General features: G+C 46.8%; 1 protein-coding gene across 2 annotated transcripts in view; it reads left to right on the top strand.

The window, feature by feature from the left end:
- ASXL2 (ASXL transcriptional regulator 2) overlaps positions 1–26,820 on the top strand; it is a 103,031-nt gene that overhangs the window by 12,656 nt on the left and 63,555 nt on the right. Inside the window, exon 2 of one of the 2 annotated variants that reach the window (XM_056124580.1) lies at positions 17,857–17,939. The exons of the other annotated variant lie outside the window; for it this stretch is intronic. Coding sequence (XP_055980555.1) covers positions 17,857–17,939 — 83 coding nt within the window. The remainder of the gene's footprint in view (positions 1–17,856; positions 17,940–26,820) is intronic. 2 annotated transcript variants of the gene reach the window in all.

Consider the following 26,820-nt stretch of genomic DNA (forward strand, 5'->3'; position numbering starts at 1 on the left):
GGGGAACTTGCCAGACTTTGCCGTGCGGGCGAGATACTCTTGGTAGCTTGCCGGGCTCTCTGAGAGGGGCAGAGGAGTCGAACCTGGTTCAGCTGGGCTGGCTTCGCGCAAGGCAACCGCCCTACCACTGTGCTATCGCTCCAGCCCAAATGAAGGGTTAGTGATGTATTTCTAAGTGGTAATAAAATTTTGAAGCAATGCTATTTAGTTTCTTGTATAATTCCCCCTCCTCCCCTATTCAGTTTTCCTGTATGATTTGAAGCAGTTCTGAACGAATCTTTGGGGGTGGTAGTGATGACCCCATCCAGCCATATTCAGGGGTTCCTTCTGGCTCTCTGCTTAGGGATTACTCCTGGTAGTGCTCAGGGGGTCATAGAGGGTGCCAGGCATCGAACTCGCCCTGCCTGTCTCCAGTGCTCTCTCTCCAGCCCATTTTTGACAGATATTGTAACTTTAAGAGGTTATTGCCCTATTGCATGCGGCCGATCTGGCCAACCCGAGTTTGATTTCTCCGCCCCTCTCAGAGAGCCCGGCAAGCTACCGAGAGTATCTCGCCCACATGGCAAAGCCTGGCAAGCTACCTGTGACGTATTCGATATGCCAAACACAGTAACAACAAAGTCTCACAATGGAGACATTACTCGATGGGCCCGCTCGAGCAAATCAATGAACAGCGGGAGGACAGTGCTACAGTGTGGTAGAAAGGGCTTTTCCTTGGAATTGTGTATCTGGTGATATAATGTGTGGAAATATAAAAAGGGATGAAATTATAAGATAAAGATCACAGGAACATTAAAATAGGCATTGTGCTTTACTGTAAATACTGTTAAAGAAAAAATTCTGTTAATAGTAGTGTTTCAGTGTCCCACCACCCTTCCACCACTGGAAGAAAAAATTTTTGTTGTTTTGGGCCCACTCACAGCCCCAGGGGTTACTCAGGGGTTACTCCTGGCTTTGCACTCAGAAATCACTCCTGCGGGTTCAGGGGACCAGGTGAGATACCGGGGACCAACCTGAGTTGACCATGTGCAAGGCGGCCACTGCACTGTCTCTGGCCCCTGGATAAACAATTTTGATACAATTACCCGTGAAAGATAATGATGGGACAAATAGGAGCAGTTTTGTCTCGCCATTTCCTGGGCTGTCCCTGCTAGTGTTTAGAAGCTGTTCCAGACTGCTCAGGGCTCACTCTTGGCTCTGTGTTCCAGCAACATACGTGGAACGAACCAGGCTGGCTTGGGGTTGTTTCCAGTCACAATTCGGTGATAACTTGAATTCGACTCAGTCCGCCGCCACTGTATATTGCTGGACAGGTTGATTTTTCTGTTTTGTTATTTGGCCAACCCTGGCAGTGGTCAGGACTTACTCCTGGCTCTGCACTCAGAGATGTTCCCGACAGGGCTCAGGGAAGCATGTAGGGCACTGGGGTTTGAACCCTGCTTGGCCGCTTTCCAGGTAAGCTCTTGTCCTCTATATCCTTTCTCCCTGGACAAGTTATTAACATAATCTGCACAAGCAATTTGCACATACTTTGTTTTTGGGTCACTCAGGAGTTAGTCCTGGCAATGCTCAGGGGACCCATTGGCGTGCCGGGGATTGAACCCATTCACATGTAAGGTGAACGCCCTACCTTCTGTATAGTCTCTCTTAGAGACCCCAAAGCCTTTGGCTCCCCGCCGTTTGCACATAATTTGTTGGCACACTTGTTTGTTGTCCCCTTGATGTAACATTTTCAAGGGCACTGGTTGGACCACAACTGTGCTGCTTGGGGCCAGACATAATTCTGTGTTAGTTATCTAGAGAGTTGTGATAGTACTGATTTTTATTCACTAGGTTTGCCGTATTGCCAGATTCTGCGTTTCTGCCACGGACTACAACTTGATGTTGTGTGTATTTAGATCGTGTAAGCTTTCTCCATTTCCCCAGCTTTAAAACAGAGACAGTCATAGAAATTACATGCGTGGCTCTGTGGTAGAGTGCATGCATTGGGTTTGAGACTCAGGGTTTGATCCCTGGCACCCAAACAATCAAACTCCAGGGGATTAAGTGAAAAGGTATGGAAAACTTGTATAGTGCCAATATATTGTAAGCACATCAGCATACTGAAAAAAAGTAGAGAAGTTTGTTTTTGAATGGAAAAAATTGAATATGGCAAAGTTACTGTTTCTTAGCAGCTAAGTAAGTTTGAGACAGTTAAGAATCTTTAGCTTCAGGGGCACCAGTTGATCAAGTTTAGGAACCCACTGAAAGATACATTTCCTGCTTCAGGAGACTCTGCACAGACTCCCTCTTTGTTGCCTAGCCCTGGAAGTGCCTGTGAGGCGGCCATGTGGCAGGGAATGGCAGGTGGCCCCTGGGAGCGAGGACTCCTGCTGAGAGCCAATGAGGAAACAGAAGGGGCTGAAGCCTGCCAACCAGTAAGCTGGGAGAGACCCCAGAGCCTCACATTAACTCCCATGCCTGCTGACAGATACCCAGATACCCACTCTTTGCAGAGGACTCCCTTAGCCCATACTCAGAATCCTGACATCTTGGCGATAGTTAACTTTGTGTTGTCTTAAGTTCATACTAAAACTACTCACAGTATATTTGGTTGGGCCTGAATATCATCAGGAAGGTGATGGTAAATTTCAAGTTTGGTGGCGGTTTGTCTAGAGCCGATCATCTGAAATTATTCTCTAAGTGAAGGTGGGGTTCTTCTTTAAATATGTTTCCTTATGATTTATTACCATCAGTATTGATTTGTAAACTTTATATATGCGTAAACTTTATATATGCCTGTGTAGCTGGGGTTGTAAAGATTATCAGAAGAGGGGTTGCTAGTGGAAAGGTTTGTGCCCCCCCCCCCTTTTAGCTGCTGTCCTCTGGGATCACTCCTGGCGGGGCTTTGGGGATCCTATGCGTGAACCCGGGTTAGCTGCCTACAAGGCAAGCGCCCCACCTACTGCCCTATCTCCCCAGCCCATTAGTGGAAAGTTTAAGAAGTCCTGGACAAGGGTATTTACAGATAACAGAAACACACCCATAGATGGAAATGTGACTCAGTGGTGGAACTGATGCCTTGTACACGGAAGACCTTGGGTTTGATCTTCAGCATGAAAAAAGCCACCAAGCCAGCAGCAAAAAATAACATGTACCTGTGCCGTAGGTGAGGGCGTTCCAGGCAGGGGGTGCAGGGCAAGCTTGACGCATGGCTGAGTTGCCTTTGAGGATTGTGAGTGACAGGCAAGGCCGGGGAAGTCAGGTTGGAGCCCAAAGGCGGGACATGAATTTGGGCAGACAAATTTCTATTCCTGTTATTTTTGCATTTTCGGTCACACCAGACAGTGCTCAGGGCTTGCTCTCACTGCTGCTCCGAGGACCCATGGGCTGCTGGGGGTGAATCCAGGTTTGCATATACTAGATCGCGCACCGGTCTTTTGAGCCGTCTCTTCAGCCTCAGCGCGCTTTGTTTGGTGCTCTGGAGAGCAGAGTCACACGAAGGCCTGCGTGCTACCACCCGAGCCACACCTCTTGCAAGATCATTTTTATTCAGGAAGTAAAGTCGAGCTTCCTTTTGCCTTTTTTTTCTTTCCTTCCTTCATTTTGGGGCAACACCCGCTGGTGCTGGGGACTGTGCCCAGTTTGTACTCAGAGGACCACGTGGTGCCAGGGTTTGAACCAGGGTTACAGCGTGCCAGGACTTCCCGCCTGTACCATCTCTGTCCCCTCCCCTTGCTCTCTGTTTTTCAAATAGCCCCAGTTTTTTCTTCATTGTTGTTACTTTGTTTGCGTTTTGTTTCTGGCCACACTCTGCTGTGCTCAGGCTTTACTTCTGGCCCTGTGCACCCTGCATTCAGGGATCATTCCTGATGGGCTTGGGGGACCAGAGGGATGCTGAGGACCGAACCTAGGTCGGCTGCGTGCAAGGCAGACTCCCAGGAGGGATTCTCACAGTACTATCACTCAGGTCCCCCTCTTTCTTATTTAAAAAAACCTATTTTTGGTTTTGGGGGGCCACCCCCGGCAGTGCTCAGGGCTTCTTGCTCTGCGTTCAGGGCGTGATGTGTTGTACTGGGAATCAAACCTGGGTTGGCTGCATGCAAGGCAAGAGCCCTACCTGCTATACTATTGTCCCGTCCTTTCCTTTTTTAAAAAAGTAAGTTTGGGGCCACACCTGGTATTTCTCAAGAGCTGTTCTAAGCTCAGTGCTCAGAGTCACTTTCTTTGGTGCGTGGGAGACCTTGTGCTGGGGGTTCAGTTAAGGCACCTTAGCCCATTGGGCCATCTCACGGACTCCCTCCAAGCCTTTCCGATCTCCATTGTTGTGTGTGTGGGCCACACCCAGTGATGCCCCAGGACTTTCCGTGGTGGCTGGCTCTGTGTAAAGAGTAGAGACATTTCCAACGTTGACATTTCTGGCTTTGATCTCCACGGCCACAGGGTCCCCTGAGTACTACCAGTAGCACTGCACTGTAGTACTGTCCTCCCGTTGTTCATCAGTTTGCTCGAGCGGGCACCAGTAACGTCTCACGACAAACTATGAGACTTGTTACTGTTTTTGGCATATTGAATACATCACAGGTAGCTTGCCAGGCTTTGCCGTGAGGGCGAGATATTTTCAGTAGCTTGCTGGGCTCTCTGAGAGGGGCAGAGGAATCGAACCCAGGTCGGCTGAGTATAAGGCAAATGTCCTACCTGCTGTGCTATCGCTCCAGCCCAGTAGTTACCATTTATAACCACTTTATGAATTGATGTTTGCAAGTCGGTGCTCTGATTGGTGGAGAATTTGCAAATGATGATTGGTTGATTTGCACTCCTTGGCTGCCTTTGACTTGCTTAATTTGTTTTTTTTCTGAGGATGCGGGATCACATGGGGTGCTCCAAGACCTGTCTGAAACTTCGCCTTCTATGGCAGAGGGTCCCAAACGTACGTCCTAGCACTTTTTAAGAAGAAAATAAAAAAAAGTGACACCTCTCCCTCCTCCCACCCCTGCCCCCACTTTCACCCGAGGCTACAACTGTCTGTGTATGTCGGTAGCCTCCCCCGCCATCTCTCCAGAACCCTGTTGAGTTTTCATATGGGCCACTCCCTTGGTGCGGGGGCTTGAGGGGTGGACTCCCATTCATAATGGACCTGTGGTGCTGGCTTCGTGGCTTAGTGCTTGGGGGCCACCAGAACCTCTCCTAGCTGCTGGGGCCAGGGGGCATGCATTGTCAGGGATGGAATCTAGACTTTTGCACGTGTAAAGGTGTGTGCTCTCTTGGGTGAACTACATCCCAAACCCAGTATTACTAGTTTGATACATAATTTTTAATTTTTTTTTGGGGGGGGACATAGTCGGCAGTGCTCCAGGAATTTTTCCTGGCTCTGCCCTCAGGAATTACTCTGGGTGGGGCTCAGGGGTCCAGGGATCGCTCTCACTGTACTATCTCTTTGGCCCTTTAGGTATTTTTGTCTCAAGTTTTTCTTTGAAAAGTGGACCAAGTGGAGATGAAGAAGGCAGGGCTACTGTGAAGGGAAGGCCGTCACCCAATGGTTGTACTCTTGGTGGGTGGGGAAAACATTCTTTCTGAAACCTTCGCTTTCTCCATATAGGGCAAGGGATTTGAGCAGAGATCAGGGGAGATAGTACCATTGTAAATCTTGTCGATTTTATTTATTTATTTTTGGCCACATCTTTTGGTGCTCAGGGCTTACTCCTACCTCCGTGTTAAAAGTATCACTCCTGGCAGGGCATGAGGAACCATATGGGGTGCTGGGGATCTAGCCCCAGTTGGCTGCATGCAGGACAAGCACCCTGCCTGCTATACTGTCGTCCAGTCCTTGGAAAACACACCCAACAGAAGCTAAATACATAAAGGACAAGATTTGAGTGCTTTAAAAAAATGCATTTTTTTTCTGGGTAAGAAAATGCTTGTGCAAGATAGAAAAATACTAGGAGAGTATAAAATAACACCCACAGTCCATCCAGTGGGCGCTGCCTCTGGTGTTTTAGCATATTTTCCCCACTGCCCTCCCTCTTCCATTGTGGTTTCTGGAGAGCTGTGAGGGTGTAACTGACTCGAGGACTAAGTGGTGACCTTGAGGAGCTAACCCTCTCGGCAGGGCATGGGGGGAGGGGGGTGCCTTTTACTTTCCCTGCGAGCCGCAGAGCCTAGAGCTAGAGCAGGCAGAGGATCAGTATTCCAGGAGAGGGAAGAGAGAACTTTCATCACTTTCAGTCAAGTTGCCGTTCTCCAGTGCCCGCAGCATCCCTCCCCTCCCCTCCCCCGTCCTCCCCCAGCTAAGCAGGGGCTGCAAAGAAAATGTGTATTTTAATCTACCTTCCAGCAGTAGCTTTAAATAGAAATCATTGTACTTCGGGGGTGACTATTATGGTGATGGTGCTATTAATCACAGTGAGAAAATGCTGGGTTTTCTCCTAAAAGAGAGGTGCAGTTCAGGAGCTCTAAGCTGGCATTGCTCGGTTATGTCTTCTGCTTTGGATGATTTTCTTCTAGACAAAAACCTGGGGTAGCCTGTCTAAACAGAGAAGTGCACGCTTCGCCGTGGAGATGGGATTGAAGTAGCTATAAATGAGGAAATAAATACTTAGCTCCCTGCTGAAATTGTTCCTCCCCTTGCTTTTTCTTTGGTTTTGAGGTTTAGCCAGGAGTGCTCAGGGCTTACTCATGGCTCTGTGCTCAGGGCTTAACCCCTGAAGGGCCTGCAGTAACTGTATGCAGTTCCAGCGTTTTGAACTAGAGTTGTGGCCACATGCTAGCACACACTTTCATCTTAGGACCTGCTCATTTTTTTCTCTCTCTGCCTCCAAAATTATTCAATTTAAATACCCAAGGTAGACAAGGAGAATGGGTCCCTGAGGATGAAGGCAGGGCTCAGGGGTGCCAGGAATAAGCCCTGAGCATCAGTAGATGTGGGTTCCACCAACACCCCCCCCAAAATAAGTTCAGGGAAGAGGAGTGTGTTTGCTTGGATGGTGGGGAGGGAGGTAGACTCTTGGAAGCTGAGGAACTGTTTCTCAAGGCAGTTTAAGACCCTGTTTCTGCTGAGTTTGATAATTTGGTAAGATCTTAGTTTTTGTCACCGATAGCTTTATTGCATTACAACATAGATTTTGAGCACTTCATGCATTTTATGATCATTGAGATCTTCCAATAGAAACTGTTCCATTAGTAATTGTGAGGGGAAAGTCGGATTTTTTGAGGCGTACAAAGGCGGGTAGGACAGCTTTGAAGTTAGTCTTACTGATTTCATAGACTGTAAATTATTTTCTTTGGTTTTAGGATTTTGGGCCACACGTTGTGGTACTGGGGCCTGGTCAGGGGGTGCTACTCCCGATTCTGATGGGGATCCCTCCTAGTCATGCTGCGGGGTAGGGCAGGGATCGAACCTTGGTCAGTATGCAAGCATGTGCTCAACCTCTTGTTCTGTTTCTCCGAGAACTGCGGTAGAGGGTTGGGTGAGAGACGCACCCTAACCTTGATTAGGATTGTGAGTCCCCTTACTTGAGGTTCTGGGTTGCTGTAAATTCCATTTTTGTACTGTCTGGTGTAGCTCACTTCGCTTTTTGGAAACTTTATCAAGGATGGCCTAGCAGCTCTAGAATTTGGACCCTTTTTGGTTTCTTTTGGGGCCACATCCAGTGCTTGGGGTCTTGTTGGTGTCCAGGATCATACAGTGCTAGGACAGAAAGCAGGGCCTCCCGCTTTGGGGACCACACACTGCAGACGGAGATGCCCCCGCTGAATGCTGTGTGCTAGTGTTGCTTTGGAGGGGGCCGCTGCCAGGGGTGCTGTCCTGGCCCAGTTCTCTCCTTGCTGGCCTGGATCCAGAAGGAAAGTGTAATCTGCCAGTGTGAGCAAGAGTTGGGCAAGTTAGAAATGTTACTTGAGTAAAAACTCAATGTGCTAAGCTGCTAGAAAAAAGGCTTTTTTATGTGCGTGTGTATGTGTCAGGAATTGAACTCGAGGCCTCACACAATGCAAGACTATTGCTTCAGTACTAAGCTACATCCTCAACCTTGCTAGGAATATTTTCAGGAAATATTTAAGCCCCCCCTTTATTTTTGTTAGGGATTAATCATTTATTATTTATTTGTTTTTGTACCGCACCTAGTGATGCTCATGGGTTACTCGTGGTTCTGTGCTCAGAATTACTCCTGGTAGTGCTCGGGGACCATGCGGGATGCCAGGGATTGAACCCGGGTCAGCGGCATGCAAGGCAAGCACCCTACCTGTTGTGTTTTTGGCGCCTGTGAGCATTTTGTTTTTGTGTTTGCGGCCACACCTGGTGGTGCAACAGGGCGTATACCGTATCCTTGCTTTTTGTCCTGGGTTGAGCCTGGTGGTGCTCGGGGAGCCATGCAGTGCGGGGCAAGACCCAGGCTCCTCCGTGCAAAGCCCCACCGTCTACTAGCCCTGAAACAGAAACATCTGAAATGAATTCTCTCTCCCTCCCTCCAGTTATCTTGCTAATGAGGCACATTGTGGAAAGTTTAAGGATAGATGGGGGCGGGGAACAGGAAGAACTCTCGTCCTGGTACATAGAGGTGTGCCTAGTTATTTTGATCAGGGCTTCCTTTCCCAGTTTGAAAGCTGTGGTCTTCGCTCAGCCAAAGGCGCACCTGATGCTATTAAGCCTAAGGGGCAATGCTGGGAGACCACGGGCGCTCCAGGCCTTTGAGCATCTCCCTGGCCCTGCACTACCTTTTTGCATAGGATTGTTCCCCCATGCAGAGAACCCCTTCCCATACTCATCTCTCCCTGTCGGATAAAATAGCTCTTTACTATTTGGTGTGAGTTAATTTAAAAAAATTTTTTTTTTCTTTTTGGGTCACAACCAGCGATGCACAGGGGTTAGTCCTGGCTCTGCACTCAGGAATTACTCCTGGCGGTGCTTGGGGGACCATCGGGGATGCTGGGAGTCAAACCCGGGTCGGCCACGTGCAAGACAAAAGTCCTACCTGCTGTGCGATTGCTCCAGCCCCAGTTTGTGTTGTTTTAATGTATTAAAACAGTCAGATTCTGGGGCCAGGAAGATAGTGCCGAGGGGTGGGGGAGGCCCCAGGTTTGAGTCCTGTCTTGGCATGGTCACCCCCAAGCCTCACCAGGGTTGTGGGCCAGGGACTTCCAGCACTGCTGGGCGCAAGCAGCCCTGAGCTGAGGGTATGTATAGTGCGAGGTGTAGCACGAGGCATGGTCCTCTGAACTTTTTCTTTGGGAAATTCCCCCCACCCCCATAGTTATGAAAAGTGGAATTGTCAATGTAAATGATGACTTTCATCCTGACCCATTTTGTTTTCTATTTTAAGCTTGCATCTACTCTTGAAATGTAGAATGTGTGTATTTACTTTTCTACATTCATTTCGTTTTGATTCGTTTCAAGCAGCTTATTTGAAGTGTATGCTTGCTTTCTCAGTGTAGAGCTGAGTTCATTTGGCATGGGTCTGTACACCTGTGCTGCCACTAGCCCGGTCAAGGTCTGAGGCCTGGGATGTGGCACGCTGCTGCCTCACATGCTGGATTGGATTCCGGGCATGGAGGGGAAAGCCAACAAAGAAGGGTTGACCACTTTTGTATTTTCCCAAAGTTCCGTCTTTTCCATTCCATTGATAAAAATTTTCAGCGCATAGATGTTTTGTTACTTTGCATTCCTTTCTGTATTTGAAATATTGCTCAATGTATATAGATAAACTCAGTGTTTTTTACCTTTGTATCTGTTCAGTATCGATTCTCAGCCACACTCTCTCTTTTCCTGAACGCTGTCTGCCAGGGGTTTGAGCTAGAGGATTTGTTTCTTACCAGCCTTCGGATCCCCCAGGATTTGTCTCTTACGCAGCGCTGCTGGGGTGGGAGGCAGAGCAGAAGTGGTGAAGCCTGTCCCTAGCTTGTGCGACACCTTGGGTTTGGTCCTCCTCTACCCCAGCACCACGTGATCTGGCCCCCAAGCCTGAACTTGAAACTGTCAGATCCCCTGTGTCATTCTGGGGGTGGCTTCCAGTAACAAGCACAAAACAGCGGGCAGCACTGGTGTTTGCTCCAGGAGGGCTTCGTCCGAGTGCTGGAGAGGCACGGGTCCTAGTTAGGCTTAGGGCTGCGCTCCCACCCTCCAGCGTCCAGTAGTTCAAGTGGGGAAAAAGAGTCTTAATTTCTCCGCACCTCAGTTGTTGCATCAGAGAAAATAGGGTTACCAGTTTCTACTTTATAGATTCATTACAATGAATGAGCAAACCCTTAGTACAGACTCAGCCACCAGAACATTGGATCGGCCTGGTACTCAGATTTTGGGTGGGGGATTAAGTTTTCAGAACTATATTTTACTTCTTGAAATAGGGAAAGTGCAGGAGTGGTCTGGATCGGTGTGACTTGATACCACGGATCAGAATTGAGGGGCCTGTCTGAGCTTCTGAAGCTGGCCAGAAGCTTTGTTGTGTCCAGCACTCAGCTGGCTTCTCTGTAGAGGATATTTTTTTTAGGTTTACAGGCCACATCGGGCTGAGCTTTGGTCAGGGGTTGCTTCCAGCGGTGCTCAGGGCACCTTGTGGTGACATGCTAGGCCAGCGCGCTACCCGAGTCCTATCTCTTGCCCTCTGTCTAGATTTGTATTTATATATTAAATGAGTGAGGTCATCCTCATTTCGGCCCTGGAACTTATAAACTGTCTTGCGTTTACACTCACCTTTTGTTCACCGTTTTTGTTTTGTTTTAACTTTTGGGCCATACCTGGCGCTGCTCAGGACCTATTTCTGACTCAAGTGCTCAGGGGAGTAGAACAATGCAATGCTAGGGGTCGAGCCTGGGTCTCCTGCAAGCAAAACATGACACTAACCCTTTGGAACGCTCTGGCTTTTTTTCCCCCTATAAAGAGGCATTTTTACTGTTGTTTGAAGTAAATAAGTCTTGTCACTTCTGTTTCTTAACTGCATTTGTCAACCATCACGTAGGGTAGGCGTCCATAGGGTAGACATTAGCACTGTCCTGTAGCACTGTCCTCCCATTGTTCATCGACTTTCTCGGGCGGGCCCAGTAATGTCTCCATTGTGAGACTTGTTACTGTGTTTGACATATCGAATATGTCACGGGGAACTTGCCAGGCTTTGCCGTGCGGGCAAGATACTCTTGGTAGCTTGCCAGGCTCTCCGAGAGGGGCGGAGGAATCGAACCCGGGTCGGCCGAGTCGGCCGCGTGCAAGACAAATTCCCTACCGCTGTGCCATCGCTCCAGCCCAGGGGTAGACATCATGGGTAATAAACGAACCAGACACATGGTCCGAGCCCGAGTGGAGCTTATGTGCCAGTGGACAAGAGTGGTGATCCAAATGCAATGAAATTGGCTAAGCACTCTGTAGGGTGCTGTTGTAGAACAGTTACTAAAAACCTGGAGCACAAAAGTGTCTTGAGGCCCAGCAAGGGTGCTGGGGAAGGTCTCTAGTACAATATTGTGCAGTGCGAAAAGTTGCTGGGGATAAGGTAGAAAGAAGCAGAAGAGCAGGGGCCAAAGCAGACGCAGACGAGGAGCACGCCTTGGCACAGAGGGAGTGACCCAGAGGTCCTGCCTGAGAGCCGTTAGGGGCTTACCCCCGGTGCTCTTCTACTCACCATCAGTCTGTCCAAACCCAATCTTCGTGTTACTGTCTGTCCTGCTCCTGTGTGTCAGTGTGCCCTACGGCCCATGTTGTCATCCAGTTAGTTCTGTTAGTGGCACACAGCAGACGGGGGCCCACGTTGTTTGGCTCCTGCTGCTACTTCTGCACCCAGACTTCACAGTTTGAGCCAGTTGGGTTTCTTTCCTCTGACCTTTTAATTAGTGATGGATCTCCTTTTGCCAATCAAGTGGCTTTTTTGGGTCTCTTTTTAGGCCACACCTGGCAGTGCTTGGGGTTCATTCCTGGCTCTGACCAGAGATCACTTCTGGCAGTGCTCAGGGAACCATCTGGAAAGCTGGGAATTGAACTCGGGTCAGCCACATGCAAGGCAAATGTGCCGTACCTGCTGTACTACTTCTCTGGCCCTGTAATTTGTATATCTTATAAGTAAAATTGTCTGGGTTGGGGCCGGAATGATAGTCCAGAGTGTAGGGTTGCTGCCATGCACGTAGTTGACCCCGGGCCAATCCCTGGCATCCAGTATCATCCCCTGAGCACCACTAGGATTAATTCCTGAGTGTAGAGCCAGGAGTAACCCCTGAGCATCTTTGGATGTGGACCCAAAACAAAACAAGTCTGGTTTATATAAAGATCAGATTTTACCTTATGTGTTTATGTGAAATGAACTCATGTTTGCAATAATTGAGATACTGCTGATATTTAGGTTAGAATCAAACTTGGCTCTTCCTGAATTCTTGAGTACTCAGTACGTTGGCTTTGTTTTTGATTTACACTTGCCACTGCTGGTTCTGCACTCAGGAGTCACTCCTGGTGGTGTCTGGGGGACCCTGGAAGATGCCAGGGATCTAAGCCAGGTCATCTGAGTGCAAGGCGAGTGCCCTATCCCCTGTGCTCTCTCCAGCCCAGCCATTTTCAATTCATTTTTAAAATTTAAAACATTTTCGTAGATGTGAAAATCTACCAAAAATTATATCATTTATCACACGTTATTTCTGTGTGGTTTTGATTTTAATTCTTGGTTTTTATTCAGTGTCATGAAATAGATAGTAAAACTTTTGCAATTCTCTGACTGCCAGTGCAATATTTAGTTTGTTAAACACTGCCCCCTTGTGGTTATTGTAAAACTGCTCTCCCCCACCCCCCACTTACATTAAATTTATGGTAATACGTAATTGAAGAGTGAAAAGCTTGGAACAATGTAATAATGCTAATGTAATCAGTAATTATAATATAAAAGGGTGTTTTTGCTTGGAAACACATTTTATTATTTGTTATGTGGCCATTTTATTATTCTCTTCATTTTCCTTTTTTAGGTTTTTCTCCCATCAGGTACTAACCAGGCTCAACCTTGCTTAGCTTCCAAGATCAGACACGATCAGGCGTGTTAAGGGTGGCGTATCCATGAAGAGTGGTTTTAGGTTTTGGTGGTGTGCCTGAATAATGAAAAATAAAGGAACTTAATGCAGATTTTTTTAAAATGGAAAAAATGAACTGATGGTGGGAAGGGATATTACCCCTTAACGTAGATATGCTGAAAGACCAATTAGTAGTTGTGATACCTGGGATTGAGGAAAATCTGCTTGAAAAACAACAGCAGTGAGATCATGAAGAACAAACTGGAAAATGTTTTTGTAGCAAATGCCCCAAGTGGGAGATTTCGGGGATTGTTTTTATCTTTGGATCACACCAGGCAGTGCTTAGGATTTATTCCTGGCTCTGCCAGAGCTTGGGGGACCATATGTGGTGCCGGGGATCACACCTCTGTTGGCTGTGCAAGGCCAGTGCTCTTTTCTCTACTGTGGCTCTGGCCCCGGAACAGTGGGAGTCCTAATCTGACAAGTAGGGGGACTGGATATTCCAGCTGGTGGGGCGCTTGCCTTGCATGTGGCCGGTCCAGGTTGCATCCTCAGTACCCCATCTTGCCCCCAAGCACCACTAGGAATGATCTCTGAGCTCAGAATGAGGGGTGAGCTTGGAGCACAGCCTGGTGTGGCCCCAAAACAAAAAGACAAAAATTGGGACTGGGTCTGGTCCGAGAGTACTGCCTTTTTTGTATGAGGTTGTGGGTTATATTCTTGGTATTGCATAAATAAAAAGAGCTCGTGCAAATGATATAAATGTAAATGCACATCTAGTGGACAGTGGTGATACGAGGAAAAGAGCACATGATACATTAAAGTAGTATGCAAATGCACTAAAGTTCATCATGGTAACCTGAATATTTCTAATGCTACTTCAGACGAATGTAAAACCATCTCTCGAGCGTTACTAGTCAATTTCTGAAAATTTGTGACTAGAAGGACAGAATCCAGCTCTTCCTCCTTTATTCTCTGTGGACGTTATACATCGGGTAACCTTTCTCTTTGGAAGCGTTCTGTTTATGAATGAATAAGGATTGAAAAACTATCACCATTTACCATCAGGTCGATAAGTCTCAGATCATCAGTGTCTACTAAATAATTCAGCTAGCTGCTGACGGGAAACTTGATAGTGCTCCGCCCCTGTGCCTGGCATGCTGTTCTTTCCCCGTGGGTTTGCTCATTTGTGCCCCATTAGGCCAGCAGTGTCTCTCAGCCGCTGGTCTGCAGACTGCTGCAAGTCTGCAAGTCTGCCAGCGGGAAGGGTTGGAACTGCTATGGACAAAGAAAAACCTAGTTCTCTTTTTTGGTTTTGCATCACACTTGACGGTGCTTAGTGGCTAGTCTTGGTGGGGTTTGGGGACCAGACAGTGCCGGGAGTAAACCTATGCCATCCAAGTATAGAGCTCGGCCCTTTGGGCCATTCCCTGGCCCCTCAAACCCAATTTTCTGTAGGAATCTTTTTTTTTTCTTTTTGAGTCACACCCAGCGATGCTCAGGGGTTACTCCTGGCTCCTGCACTTAAGAATTACTCCTGGCGGTGCTCGGGGGACCATATGGGATGCTGGGAATCGAGCCTGGGTTGGCTGTGTGCAAGGCAAACGCCCTACCCACTGTGCTATTTCTCCAGCCCCTGTAGGAATCTTATTTTTTTAATAAGAACAAAGATTTTGGGGAGCCAGAGTGACAGGACAGTGGTAACGGTGTTTGCCTTTCAATGCGGCTGAGCAATGTGGCTGATCCGGGTTTGGTCCCTGGCACCCCATATGGCCCCAGAGCCCAAGTGGGAGTGATGTTTGATACCTGGTGTGATGGGGTTGATATCTGAGGTTGGGTAAACCATACACATGGAATTTGATCATGGCTGATTGTAAGGTTGGGCGCTATGAATAACTTTGTAAATTTCAGTATCTCAATAAAAAAATATTAAAAAAAAAGAAAAAAAGGTTTTGGTTTGTTTTTGGATGACACCTGGCACTACTCAGGGTTTAATCCTGACTCTGCACTCAAGGATCACTTCTGGCTGTCTTGGGGGATACTGGGAATTAAACCGGGGTTGGCCACCTGCAAGGCAAACACCCTACCAGCTGTACTATAGCGCTGGCACCCACCCCACCCTCCCCTTTAGCTTTTAGTTTTAAAAATTAAACAGTTGGAGAGATAGGACAGCAGCTAGGTTGCTTGCCTTACATGCGGCTGACCCAAGCTCAATCCCTGCCATCCCATTATAGTCCTTGGAGCATTGCCAGGAATCACCCCTGAACATAGACAGGTGTGCACCCCCCTCCAAACAAAACCCACCAAATTTTGCTCCTATAGCTTATGTAACATGTTACAGTAGCACGGTAGCACTGTCCTCATTTGCACTCATCCATTTGCTCGAGTGGGCACCAGTAACGTCTCCATTGTGAGACTTGTTACTGTTTTTTGGCATATTGAATACATCACGGGGAGCTTGCCAGGCTTTGCTGTGTGGGCGGGATACTCTTGGTAACTTGCCAGGCTCTCCGAGAAGGATGGAGGACTCGAACCCGGGTCCGCCACGTGCAAGGCAAATGCCTTACCTGCTTTGCTATCACTCTAGCCCGTTACAGTAGCATAGTGCCATTAATGTTTGGTTTACCTTGTTTGCCCTGCTCGGGGCTCAATCCTGGCGCTTTGTTCTGGGATCACACCTGCAGGGCTTAGGCGACCATATGGGGTGCTGGGGATCAAATCCGGCTCGTTTGCATACAAGGCTCATGCTTACCTGCTGTACTGTTGCTGCAGTCCCAACGTTTGTGGGGTTTTTTTGGTTTGTTTTCTTTTCTTTTTTTTTTTTTTTCTTTTTGGGTCACACCCGGCAATTCACAGGGGCTACTCCAGGCTCTGCACTCAGGCATTATTCCTGAGTGGTGCTGGAAATTGAACCTGGGTCAGCTGCGTGCAAGGCAAACGTCCTACCTGCTATGCTATCGCTCCAACCCCTCATGGTTTTTGATGCACATGGTTGCTGCACCTTCACCATCACTAAAGTGCTGAAGACCCTCCACTTGTTTCCTTAGGTTATTGCTCCTCCTTCTCTTCTTTCTCCCACTACTTGGCAATGAATGGACCTTTGTTTCAATAAAGATTTAATAAATTAAAATTTAGGCTCCTCAATTTAAGCTGCTGATGGAACATTCATGGTTGTAGAATTAATGCTGTTGTATAGAGGATGTCCCACTGCTTTCCTGTGTGTGCAAAGAAGTGGGGGATACTCAGGGAGAGTTATTGGGAAGGAAAACATTGGGGGCCTGGGGATGGCTTGAGTCATTCCTCTCGGTTCATTTCATTCCTCTCATTTGCAGAAAAACCTTTGCAGACCGTTAGGAGCCATTCTACGTGTGCTCCCCCTAGTGGCTAATGTGAAAAATTGATAATATATTTAAAACTCTGTGTGCCCCTTGATTGTAGAATTCAGTGGCATCGTTTCCTTGAGCTGTTTGTTTTGCTAGTTTTCCCTGACATTTTCTGATGCCCAGCGACCCTCCTTTTTAAAAAATTGTGCTTTTTTTTGGGTGAGGGGGTCCACATCTGGTGGTACTCTGAGGACCATGAGGGGTGCTGTGGATTTTGCCCGAGTTGGCTGCATGTAAAGCAAGTGCCCTGCCCGCTGTGCTACGGCTCCTGCGCGGACCTTGTGCTTCTTGTTTCTCTGTGTGGCTGCACATTTCTACATTTTGCTCTGCCTTCGGGACTAAACATCAAGGTGTGGTAGCGAAAGAACAGGAGCCTGTGGGGGTGCCCTCCGCCCTCTGGGGACGGAAGTTTCCTTCTTGGAATTTCAGGTCTCTGCCCAGCCACTGCAGGGATCAACACTTCATCGTTGCTGCCACTGTTGCCTTTGACCTGCTTTGGGGAGGGGGCCAAGAGAAAGGGGTCCCCAGAGGCTCCCCCACCCCCATGTTTATCATTCCTCAGACCAAAGAAGAGAGCCTGTTTCTGCTTGTACAGTTTAGAATTTCAGCTTTGAATCTAGGCTGGGTGGTGGCAGAGGAAGGAAAGCAGAGAGCTCATGGCTGTTGCAGTTAGCACTTCTGGTGCTGGTTTCCTGCCCCAAGTCAACTTGGTCCCATTTATTTGTTTATGGGCCACACCCAGTGATGCATAGGGTTTATTCCTGGCTCTGCTCAGAAATTGCTCCTTTTTTGGGGGGGGGATCACACCTAAAGACACGCAGGGGTTTCTCCTCATTCTGCACTCAGGAATTACTCTTGGCAGTGCTCAGAGGACCTTATGGGATGCCAGGGATTGAACCCGGGTCTGCTGCATGCAAGGCAAAGACCCTACCTCTGTTGTACTATCGCTCCGGCCCATCACCTGTTCCGATTTGAAAGCTCTATGATAACTGCTCTAGGCATTCTGTCCAGCTTTTTAATGTTTTCTTTAGTGCAAGGGACAAGGTGATTTATGCTTCCTTTGTCTTTGCCTGAACCAGAATGCAGATGATATCTTGATTTTATTATATCCATTTTGTTCATTTGTCTTGGTCAAACATGTATTGAGCGTCTGTGCTTTACTAGACTTGGCTGGAAATGTAAAGTCAGTCTGTTCTGAAGGTGCTTATGATGAGCGCACAGGCAGACATGTGCGCTGGGGCGGGGGCCGAAAGGGAACATGCTTGCATGGCACACGTTCACAAGGACTGACCGAGCTATCTTCCGTCTTACCTTTCTGGTCCATTGCTGCTTCAGGGTTTGATTATTGTGAGGAGAGAATAGCCTACTGATAGCCCATTAATTTTTGCACTTTTGTTGTTGCAAAAGGGAAGAAAAGTTTCCGAGTATACATGTGCTGGATAAAATTATTAATATGTAGGTATAATAACAAAATACACACAAACTTAAAGTAAAAAAAGTAATATCTTATTATATACTTGTTTCTCAGGTCTTAGAAAAATACCCCAATACACCCATGAGTCATAAAGAAATTCTTCAAGTTATCCAGAGAGAAGGACTAAAAGAAATCAGGTGAGTTATGTAAATATTGTTAGTAGTACTTATAATGCTTGATCAAATTATTTTATAGTGGTGTGGTGGTGGTATACTTTAGTCCTAAAGATTATTTATAGTAACTTTTGGAGCTTTTCATCACGGCTTAATTACAAAAACCAAAAGAAAGTTGAAATCAATTCTTAGTAAGAATGTAGCTGCCTTCAGACCCATGCACTTTAATTCTTTGGAAGGCCTGGAGCCATCTTCAAGCCTTCATCTATCAATTCAGGCTTTTGACTGAGCTTGGTTACTAAAGATAAAAAATATTCCAGGAAGAAAGAACCTTGAATGAAAAGAATAAAATGGGAAACACATTCAATGGTATAGATCCAGCGAATAGTTCTCCTATGTTCAGGTGTGACAGCCTGGGCCCAGCTAGCACAAGACCAAAGACAAAGTGCACTTGGTTTTTAAGAGCCTCCCTTCCCCCCAGTAGCTTGAATTATCCCTGTTCATAATGAAGACCCGTCAGAGAGAAATGGGCGCTTTTGGTTAAGCCTGTAGAAATGGGAGAGTCTTCGTTTCCATTTAGATAGAAAATGATTGCAGTGTTAGAACGCTGCTACTAGTTCGCAGTTGGTAGGGGTCCCCTTGTGTAACTCTTGAGGGAAAGATGCAGAATTGTGGGTGTCGCAGTGACTAGAAGGAGGGAGCACTGTGGTATCTTGTGGCGGTTCCCAGGGATGCCAGATGGACAGTCCTTTGCATTAAGGCCCCCCACTCAGATGCCCGTGAACTAGGTTGGAATGTTTTTGGAGAGGAGATGTGGGTTTGGGCTACACCCTCAATGCTGAGGAGTTATCCTGGCTCTGCAGTCAGGAATTTACTCCTTGTGATGCTCAGGGGGCCACATAGGATGCCAGGGATTGAACCTGGGTCAACCACATACAAGGCAAATGCCCTGCCCATTGTTTTATCTCTCCCTAGGCAAGATTTTTTGATAACTCATCCCATGTCATTGATCTTAATTCTCATTTTTATTAATAGGAAGTTCAATTTGAGATTTTTTTCCCCAATTGGCCCTTCTTGGTAAAAATGAAGCAATAATTATAAATGGCTATATCTCATATTGTATATAATTGCATGTTTCAGAAAAATTGTACGAACATTTATAAATTAAGATGTTTCTATTATACATTACAAATACATAAAGCATTGACCTTCCAGCATTTTTGTAAATTATTTTTTTTTTTTTTCATTTTTGTAAATTATTTTAAAAATTATCATTGATAAATGATTTGAATTGTACAGCGGCCATTTAAATATGTCATACAAAAGTTGCTGGAGAAAATACGACAAAACTGACTGTTTTGTCAGCTCCACAGGACTCGCAGGTTCCACCTCTCTAGCATTTTTTTTTTTCCTCCCCAACTGTCTACTGCCTCCTCCTTTTTGGGTGCCAGGGTGGGGGGTTTGGGCCACTTCACGTGGTGCTCCGGGCTTACTGCTGGCTCTGTGTACAGGGGTCACTCTTGACAGTGTTCATGGGACCAGATGGATGCCAGGGTTCTCAAACAGGTCGGCTTCAGTCTGGGGTTGAAGTTGAGGCAGGTGCTTTACTCCTGTGCTGTCCATCTCCTTGGCTCACAGGTATTCTTTTTTTCCCTCCTTCTCTATACTTTTCTTTTCACCTTATTTCCTTATTAATTAATTTACTTGATGGAGTGGGGGCAGGGGCACTTGGTGGTGCTCAGGGCTTACTCCTGGCTTTGTGCTCAGGATCATTCCTGCAGGTGCTCAGGAGATCATACATGGTATCAGGGATTGAACTGTATCGGCCATGTTGTACCTTCATACCTGTACTATCTCTTCAGTCTTCACTTTATTCTCTTACTCATGATCTCTCTAAGATAAGTGTCGTTTTGTCTTTTCCATGGGTTTGAATGTCGAGAGCGAGCGAGCGAGAGTGTGTGTGTGTTCCCTAGTATGCAGCGAAGCAACTTTCACTGTGGACTGGCTTTTAACAAGGAATAGGCTTTCTTTGGGTTAGAGGATGTTTTCGGAGACCTTTAACTGAGTTGACTTTTCTGTCTCGATCACATTTCCTATCTTAGTCTGATGTTTTTCCCTGTTCTTTCTTCATCGTACCTAAGTTTTGGAATCATGCATTTGTGAGATCTGAAATCCTATAACTTTTCTGTAGCTTCCGCTGAGCTAGCTCTCCAAGGACACCTTGTAGCTGCAAAACAAATGTTGAAAACCTACTTGATAACCAGTACGTGCAGTATCAGTGGTTTGCAGTGCCTCTTCAGATGTACTTGTAGATAGTTCTCTTGCTGTCGTGAAGTCAAATGGTAGTCTCAGGAAATTTTTTGATAGTTTGCAGAATGAAGTAGACCTGGTGCTTATTGAAAGATGTGAGGCTGCTGAATTATTTTCTTTGCCCGGCCCTCAATCAGTGACTTCCAACTCTTTTTTCCCTTTGTGATCCAGGATATAGTCCAGCACCACAGCACTTACCTAGCAGGAGTGAGGCCCCCTAAGTTCAGCCCCTGCCACCACAAAAACAAGCAGCCGTCTCCCTGCCCCCGCCCCCAGGTTATATTTATATTCTCTCTTCCGCCCCATTTTGAATAATTTAATTTTGACTATTGTTTCATTTAAAGGTGCATTTGCCTAGAATAGCCCTCACGACCACCTAAAGATAAATATGGTATATAGATTCAGTGAAATACTACTCAGCCTCAAGAAAGAATGAAACTCTGTTCTTCATGGATGGTCAAGTCTTAAAAACTATTTTTTTAAATTTTTTTAATGAATCACCATGAGGTGCAGTTACAGATTTAGAAACTTTCATGCTTAGTTTTCAGTCATACAATCATACAATAATCGAGTACCCATCCCTCCACCAGTGCCCATTTTCCACCACTAATGTTCCCACCATCCCCACCCCATCTCCCCACCCCTGTGGCAGGCACGTTCCCTTTTACTCTCTCTCTCTTCCTTTAGGTGTTGTGGTTTGCAATGCAAAGCCTTAAAAACTTATATAAGGGGCTGGAGAGTTAGTACAGCTTGCTTGCCTTGCGTGCGGCAGACCCGGGTCCATTGCCCAGCATCCCGTATGGTCCCCTCAACCCCAGGAGTGATTCCTGTGCACACACATAGCCAGGAGTAACTGTAGATCATTGCCAGGTGTGCATCCCTCCTCCCTCACCCCCCCCCCACACACACACACACAAAAGATGCAGACTTTCATAAGCTGGGCCCGAGAGAGTCCAAGGGCCCAGGCGCGTGCCTTGCATGCAGCTGCTCCCTTGCAGCGCTGAGCACTGCCAGGGGCTCGAGCACAGAGCCAGGGATAGTCAGACCTCCCCCTTCACCACCCCCATTTCACATAAGCTAATACCAAAGGACGAGTATTACACACTAGTTTTGTGGGGTGCTTAGACTGGAACCCAGAGGGAGAGGGTGTAAAAGAGGGGGGGAGGGTAGTGGAGAACAGAGTTTCTCAGGACAGAGTTGGCTTTGGGATAATGATAAATTTCTGGACACGGATAGTGGCAATGATTGTGCACGTTGTGCTTGTGTTTAATGCCACTGGACTTCCACTTAGAAATGACGGAAATGGCAACTTGTCTATTTCATGTAATTTGCCACAGCTAACCAACAAGAAAAAGTATTTAAGATGAGGTAATTGACACTCAGCTAGGAACATTAAGTGACAGTCCCTTTACTAAGGCAGCTGAGGGCTGGACATGTGGCTCAGTGGTGGGGCACACGCCTCCCATGTGTTAGACCTGGTTGGTCCCTGGCACTACCCCCCAAAATTCAAGTCTTTGATTGGTAAATCTAGATTTTCCAAGATTTTTTTTCTTTTTTGAAATAGAATCACACAAATCACAAATCATCCTGTTAATCATCGATTGCCTCGAGCAGGCCCCAGTAACATCTCCATCATCCTAGCCCTGCGATTATATTCAAGGCTCTTTAGGAGAATGAGACCCATCATTGTTACTGGTATTTGGCATATTGGGTACACCACGGGGAGTTTGCCAGACTCTGCCGTGCGGGCAGGCTACATTCGGTAGCCTGCCAGTTTGTCCAAATAGAATAAATTGAAATAGAATAAATTGTGATTATTACATATTTTAAGCTCTGGGTTTATTGTGGTTGTTGATTTCCGGAGCAGGGATGGGTAGCCTTTGTTCTACTAGTGGCCATTTGGATGTCAGTAACACCCTTCGTGTGTGTGTGCAGCCCAGGCAGAGGGACTGTGGGTTGTTGGTGAGAGCATCCGTGTCTGTCCATCACGGACCAGCCAGACCCCGGGATTTCCCACCCCTGCTCCAGAGAACAATAATTTAATTTCTATTTTTAAAAATAAGCAAACCCCTAAGAGCACTGAGTCCGTAATCTTTCCTGTGTTGTTGCTACTTCAGTCATCACTTTCACCTCAGAGCCTCTGTTCTGGCGTTTGGGGTCTGTTCTGAGCCGTGTCTCTCTCTAGGTTAATCTGAGCCTCTGAGACCTGAACTGTGATGGATTTACTGAGCCTTTGCTCTGCTTCTTGGGAGTGTCCCCTATATGCACGCCTTAGAAATGAGCCCTGGCCTCGTGAGGGATTTAAGGGGTTCCCTTCTCTAATTCTCTCTTCGGAATTTGTCCCCTCCACCCCCTCCCACATATACAGTACACATTTTTTGTTTTCTGACCAGAAAGACGTCTTGTGTGTGCCCTAGAATATTACATCATCTTTATTCTTGTGCCTGTCTTTTATTCAGAGTGGTGAGATGAAAACGAGAAAATTCTTTCTACAAGGGGTTTGCCAACTATTATAAGTTTGAGAGCTTAGTTCTCTTTTAATTTATTTGACCAACTGCATTGTTTTGGGATGTGTAGGCTTGATGATTTTGGGGAAGTATTTGTGTAACTCCTCCCAAACACCTACACTTATAGTTTATAGGAAGCATATAGGGAAAGGATACAGGTTAAGATTTAACCAAGGGTAGCTCATATTGGGCAGAGTCCAAGTTAAACTTCTAAGCTTTCAGCTACCTCCCTATGAATGGAGGACAGTGTTAATTATCAACACCACCACGTGACAGTGGACACTGAATATTGCCTAATAAAAAGCTCATTTGAGTCTTGGTGTTTAGAGTGTATAGGAATCTTTCTTCTTCTTGTTCTTTCTCTCTGTCACTTGCTCGCTCTTACACACACACACACACACACACACACACACACTCATTCCTTTCTCTCCTCTTTCCTCTCTCTCCTTCCCTTTCTCCCACACTCCCCTCCCCCGCAGTAGTTTCAGGAATTCTACCCAGGTTCTGGGTTCCCTGTCCAGCCCAGGTACAGGCCAGTTGTTAAACAATTCCTGTGACTGCACCCTAAATTGTTGGGATGATTCAGAGCTTCCACTGTGAAGTAAACTGTTTATCGGCTGATTGCCAAAGGCAAAGAAAACTCACTTTGGGTAAGCCTGAACTCACATATACGAGGCACGTGCTCTTCTGCTGACCCCAAGACCAAATTCTTTCCTAAGTACCCCTCAAAGAAGTCAGAATTTTAAAAAAGAGAAAGGAAGGAAAGGGGAGGGGTGGGGGAGCAAGGGAGATCAGAGCTTAAGACTTTCCATGTAGTTAACTCAGGTTCAGTCACCAGCACCACATTTAGTCCTCAGCCTACCAGGAGTGTTCTCCGGAGTGCAGAGGCAGAAGTAAGCCCTGAGCACCACTGGGTGTGCCCCCAAATCAGAAAAAGAACTGAGAATTTGATTTTAAGGTGTCCCAACTTCATTTTGAGTCTCTTAGTTGCTTGCTTTTTAAAAAGTTTACATAACATGAAATTCACCATTTCAAAACATACACTTAATGATTTTAATACGATCCATTCACCCCAAACCTTTTTTATCATCGCCCGAAGAAACCCTCCATTGGTTGTTCTCACTCCTCTTCCTTGGGCTCCTCTGCGGTGGCCCTAGAGGACTCTTGAAGGCCTTGGTGTCTCCTGGGATTTACCGTTTCTAACAGAATTGTGCCATATTCTGTCTTTCGTCACTTACTTTAATGATCTGAAAATTGAACCTTGGTGTAGGATTTATCAGAATGTGATTCTTTTATTGCTGAACACCACTCTATTGGATGCATACGCCACATTTCGTGGATTCCTTTAACCATTGGTGGGCATTTGGGTTGTTTTGACTTTTTGGACCTTGATGAGTAATAACTATTTTCATGTAAGTTTCTCCATGGGAGGTTGCTTACTTGGGGCAAGTTGGACAGATTTGGGCCACACATGGCTGTGCTCAGGGGTGACTCCTTGCTCTGTGCCCAGGGTGTTTGTGGGAGACAGGGATTGAACGGGGGTTGGCCGTAAGCCAGGCAAAGCACCATCTCTCTGGCCTTAGCTTGCCATTTTCACTTTTGTCCATAATTTTTGAGTTGTAGCTAGCCAGAGAAAGAGGCACCACTGTGGGGCTGCTCTCGTTCCTGTTTGTTTGGGACTATCCCATCTGGCGCAGGGGTTAAGAGGCTCTGCCTTACTTTGTGTTTGGGGCTCACCCAGTCGACTATGTGCTGGGGATGTGACCTCAGCTTTTGTTTTGCTCTCTGCACCCTCCTAGTCAGTTTTACAGCTTGAAATTGATGGAGCTTTCCTTTCCTAGTGCTTAACTTAGTGCTTTTCTTGTGCATAACCCCAAAATTTCAGTTCAGAGTAATAGTCCCTGTTTTTGAACACAGAATGGAATTTTCAATCCTGGAGTAGCCTCTGGTTTCTAGTCAAGTCCACATTGCTGGAAGGAGGTTACCACCAGTTGTCTGGGTAGGTTGTCGAACACGGTGTTTTATGAGTAGGTGTCGGGAGCCACGGTGTTGATTATTTCCATTTTCAGAGCTTGATTTTTCCGCCTGATAAGTCAGTGGCTGGGAACGAAACACAGCAAGCCAGTGTGAATCCATTAGCATAATTAAATGTTTTAAGCCTTGTTCTGTCCAGATGTGTAGTTCAGTTCTTGAAGGGAAATAATAGGCCTTGAAACATTTCACCTGATGATTGCAAAGATGAAATGTCTGATACATTAAATTTCTTGTGGGTGTTCACACCTGGTAGTTCTCAGGGGCCACTGCCAGCAGTGCTGGGGGGACTGTTTAGTGCTGGGGACCAGCCTTGGGGCTTTCACATGAAAAGCATGTGCTCCAACTCCTCGAGCCACGCCCCTCCCCCTGATTTCCAGTTTAGAGAGAAGGCTTTCAGAGAATGGACTGCCACAGTCAGGGCCTGATGGGGTGCGACACGGACAGGCATGTTTTCACTGGGCCGGCAGGATGTGGCAGTGGTGTGATTTGGGGGACCATAAGGAGAGTGGGGAGAATAGGCACATGAGACGCGGGTTTCAGACCAGTGGCCAGGACTGACCGAGGAATGTTGGAAGGAGGAGGGAAATGGAGTTCTGGGCCTCCTGATGGAGTAGCTGCTCTTGTCCCGCAGAGGAAGAAGCTGTTCAGGGAGCAAGACCTGTTGCGCGGGGGCGTGTTGATCAAGAATCCGCTCAGCCTGTGTTTCAGGTTCAGAACAGTTTTTTGGTTTGTTTCTGCACACAACCAGCGATACTCGGGCTCACTCCTCGTGGGCTGGGGAAGGGGGCTGGGAGATCTGGGCCGGGTGGGCCACATTTAAGGCTAGTGCCCTACCCCTGTACTATCTCTCCAGCCTTCGGAAAGATAGTACTAAGAGTAGAGCACGTGCTGGTTGTGTGTGCAGCGCTCAGATCAACTCCCAGCAACGCATGGGCCCCTGAGGACCACCAGGTATGCCCATCTCCCCCTGAGCCCACACGCCCTCGTGGCTGGGCTGTATATTTCTGGGAGTTGTTCTCACCCCCAGTTATCCTCAGTACTGCTCGGGAGGTCCCCTGGAGGGTCATTTTGAATCTCATGTGGGATGAGGAAGTGTTCAAACTTGAGAGGGGGTTTCATCTTAAATGTCAACACTTGAGTGATTGAAAAAGGTAGCAGTGAGGTGGAGCAGTGGGTCAGGTATTGTCAGAGATGAATAAGAATTGGGGAATTGGTAAGTAAGTCATTCCCGATACGTTATGGACTCAAAATGCATCTTTTTCCTTTTGTAAAATAGAATTTCATACATAAATAAAGCTTAGGAACTTGATACTAAATACACTTAAAAACCCAAATCTTTGCTTTTGGAAAGCAAAAAATGTATCCTCCAGCATAAATGACAAATTTAATAAATTCTTGTAAAGATCAGAAGCCCTCTTCAGATTTTTGTTTGGTTTTGTTGGGTTCTTAGCCAAATCTGGTAATGCTCAGGGGTTACTCCTGACTCGGCACTCAGAAGTTACTCTTGATGGTGCTCAGGGGAACTCAGGTGAGGTAAACACAAGGCAAACTGTGCTTTCTCTCCAGTCCCTTACCTCAGAGTTTTGAAGTAATTCTCTGGTGTTTTAGTTATTTAGTATTTGACTTTGTATCTTGAGAGATGAGATTTTTTTTTTTAAAAAAAGTATGCAATTTTGAAATTTCTAATTTATTATGAAAAACGGGGCAATTAAGGCTGGAGAAATAATGGTGGGTAGGTCCCTGGCCTGCCTTGAACATGGCCAGTCGTAGTTTTATCCCTGACAGGGCATATGGTCCCCTGAACGCTGCCAGGAGTGACCCCTGAGCACAGTGTGGCCCAACCCCCTGGAAAGGGTTAATTAAACAGCATATGCCTGTCGTCCAGCAGGAATAGTGTCAGGCCAGTATTTGTGGACGCTTGGAGCACTTTGCTGACTCCTTTCTCCCTTGCCACCCACTGTTCTGCCCTCCTTAGTCTTTCCCACGGTGGCTTTCCCCTCCATTGGCAATGGCTGCCATTCGTATTTACACCTGTGCTTTTTGTTAAGTTTTGG

Source organism: Sorex fumeus, unplaced genomic scaffold, assembly GCF_029834395.1.
Source record: "Sorex fumeus unplaced genomic scaffold, SorFum_2.1 ptg000006l, whole genome shotgun sequence".
Classification (NCBI taxonomy): Eukaryota; Metazoa; Chordata; class Mammalia; order Eulipotyphla; family Soricidae; genus Sorex; species Sorex fumeus.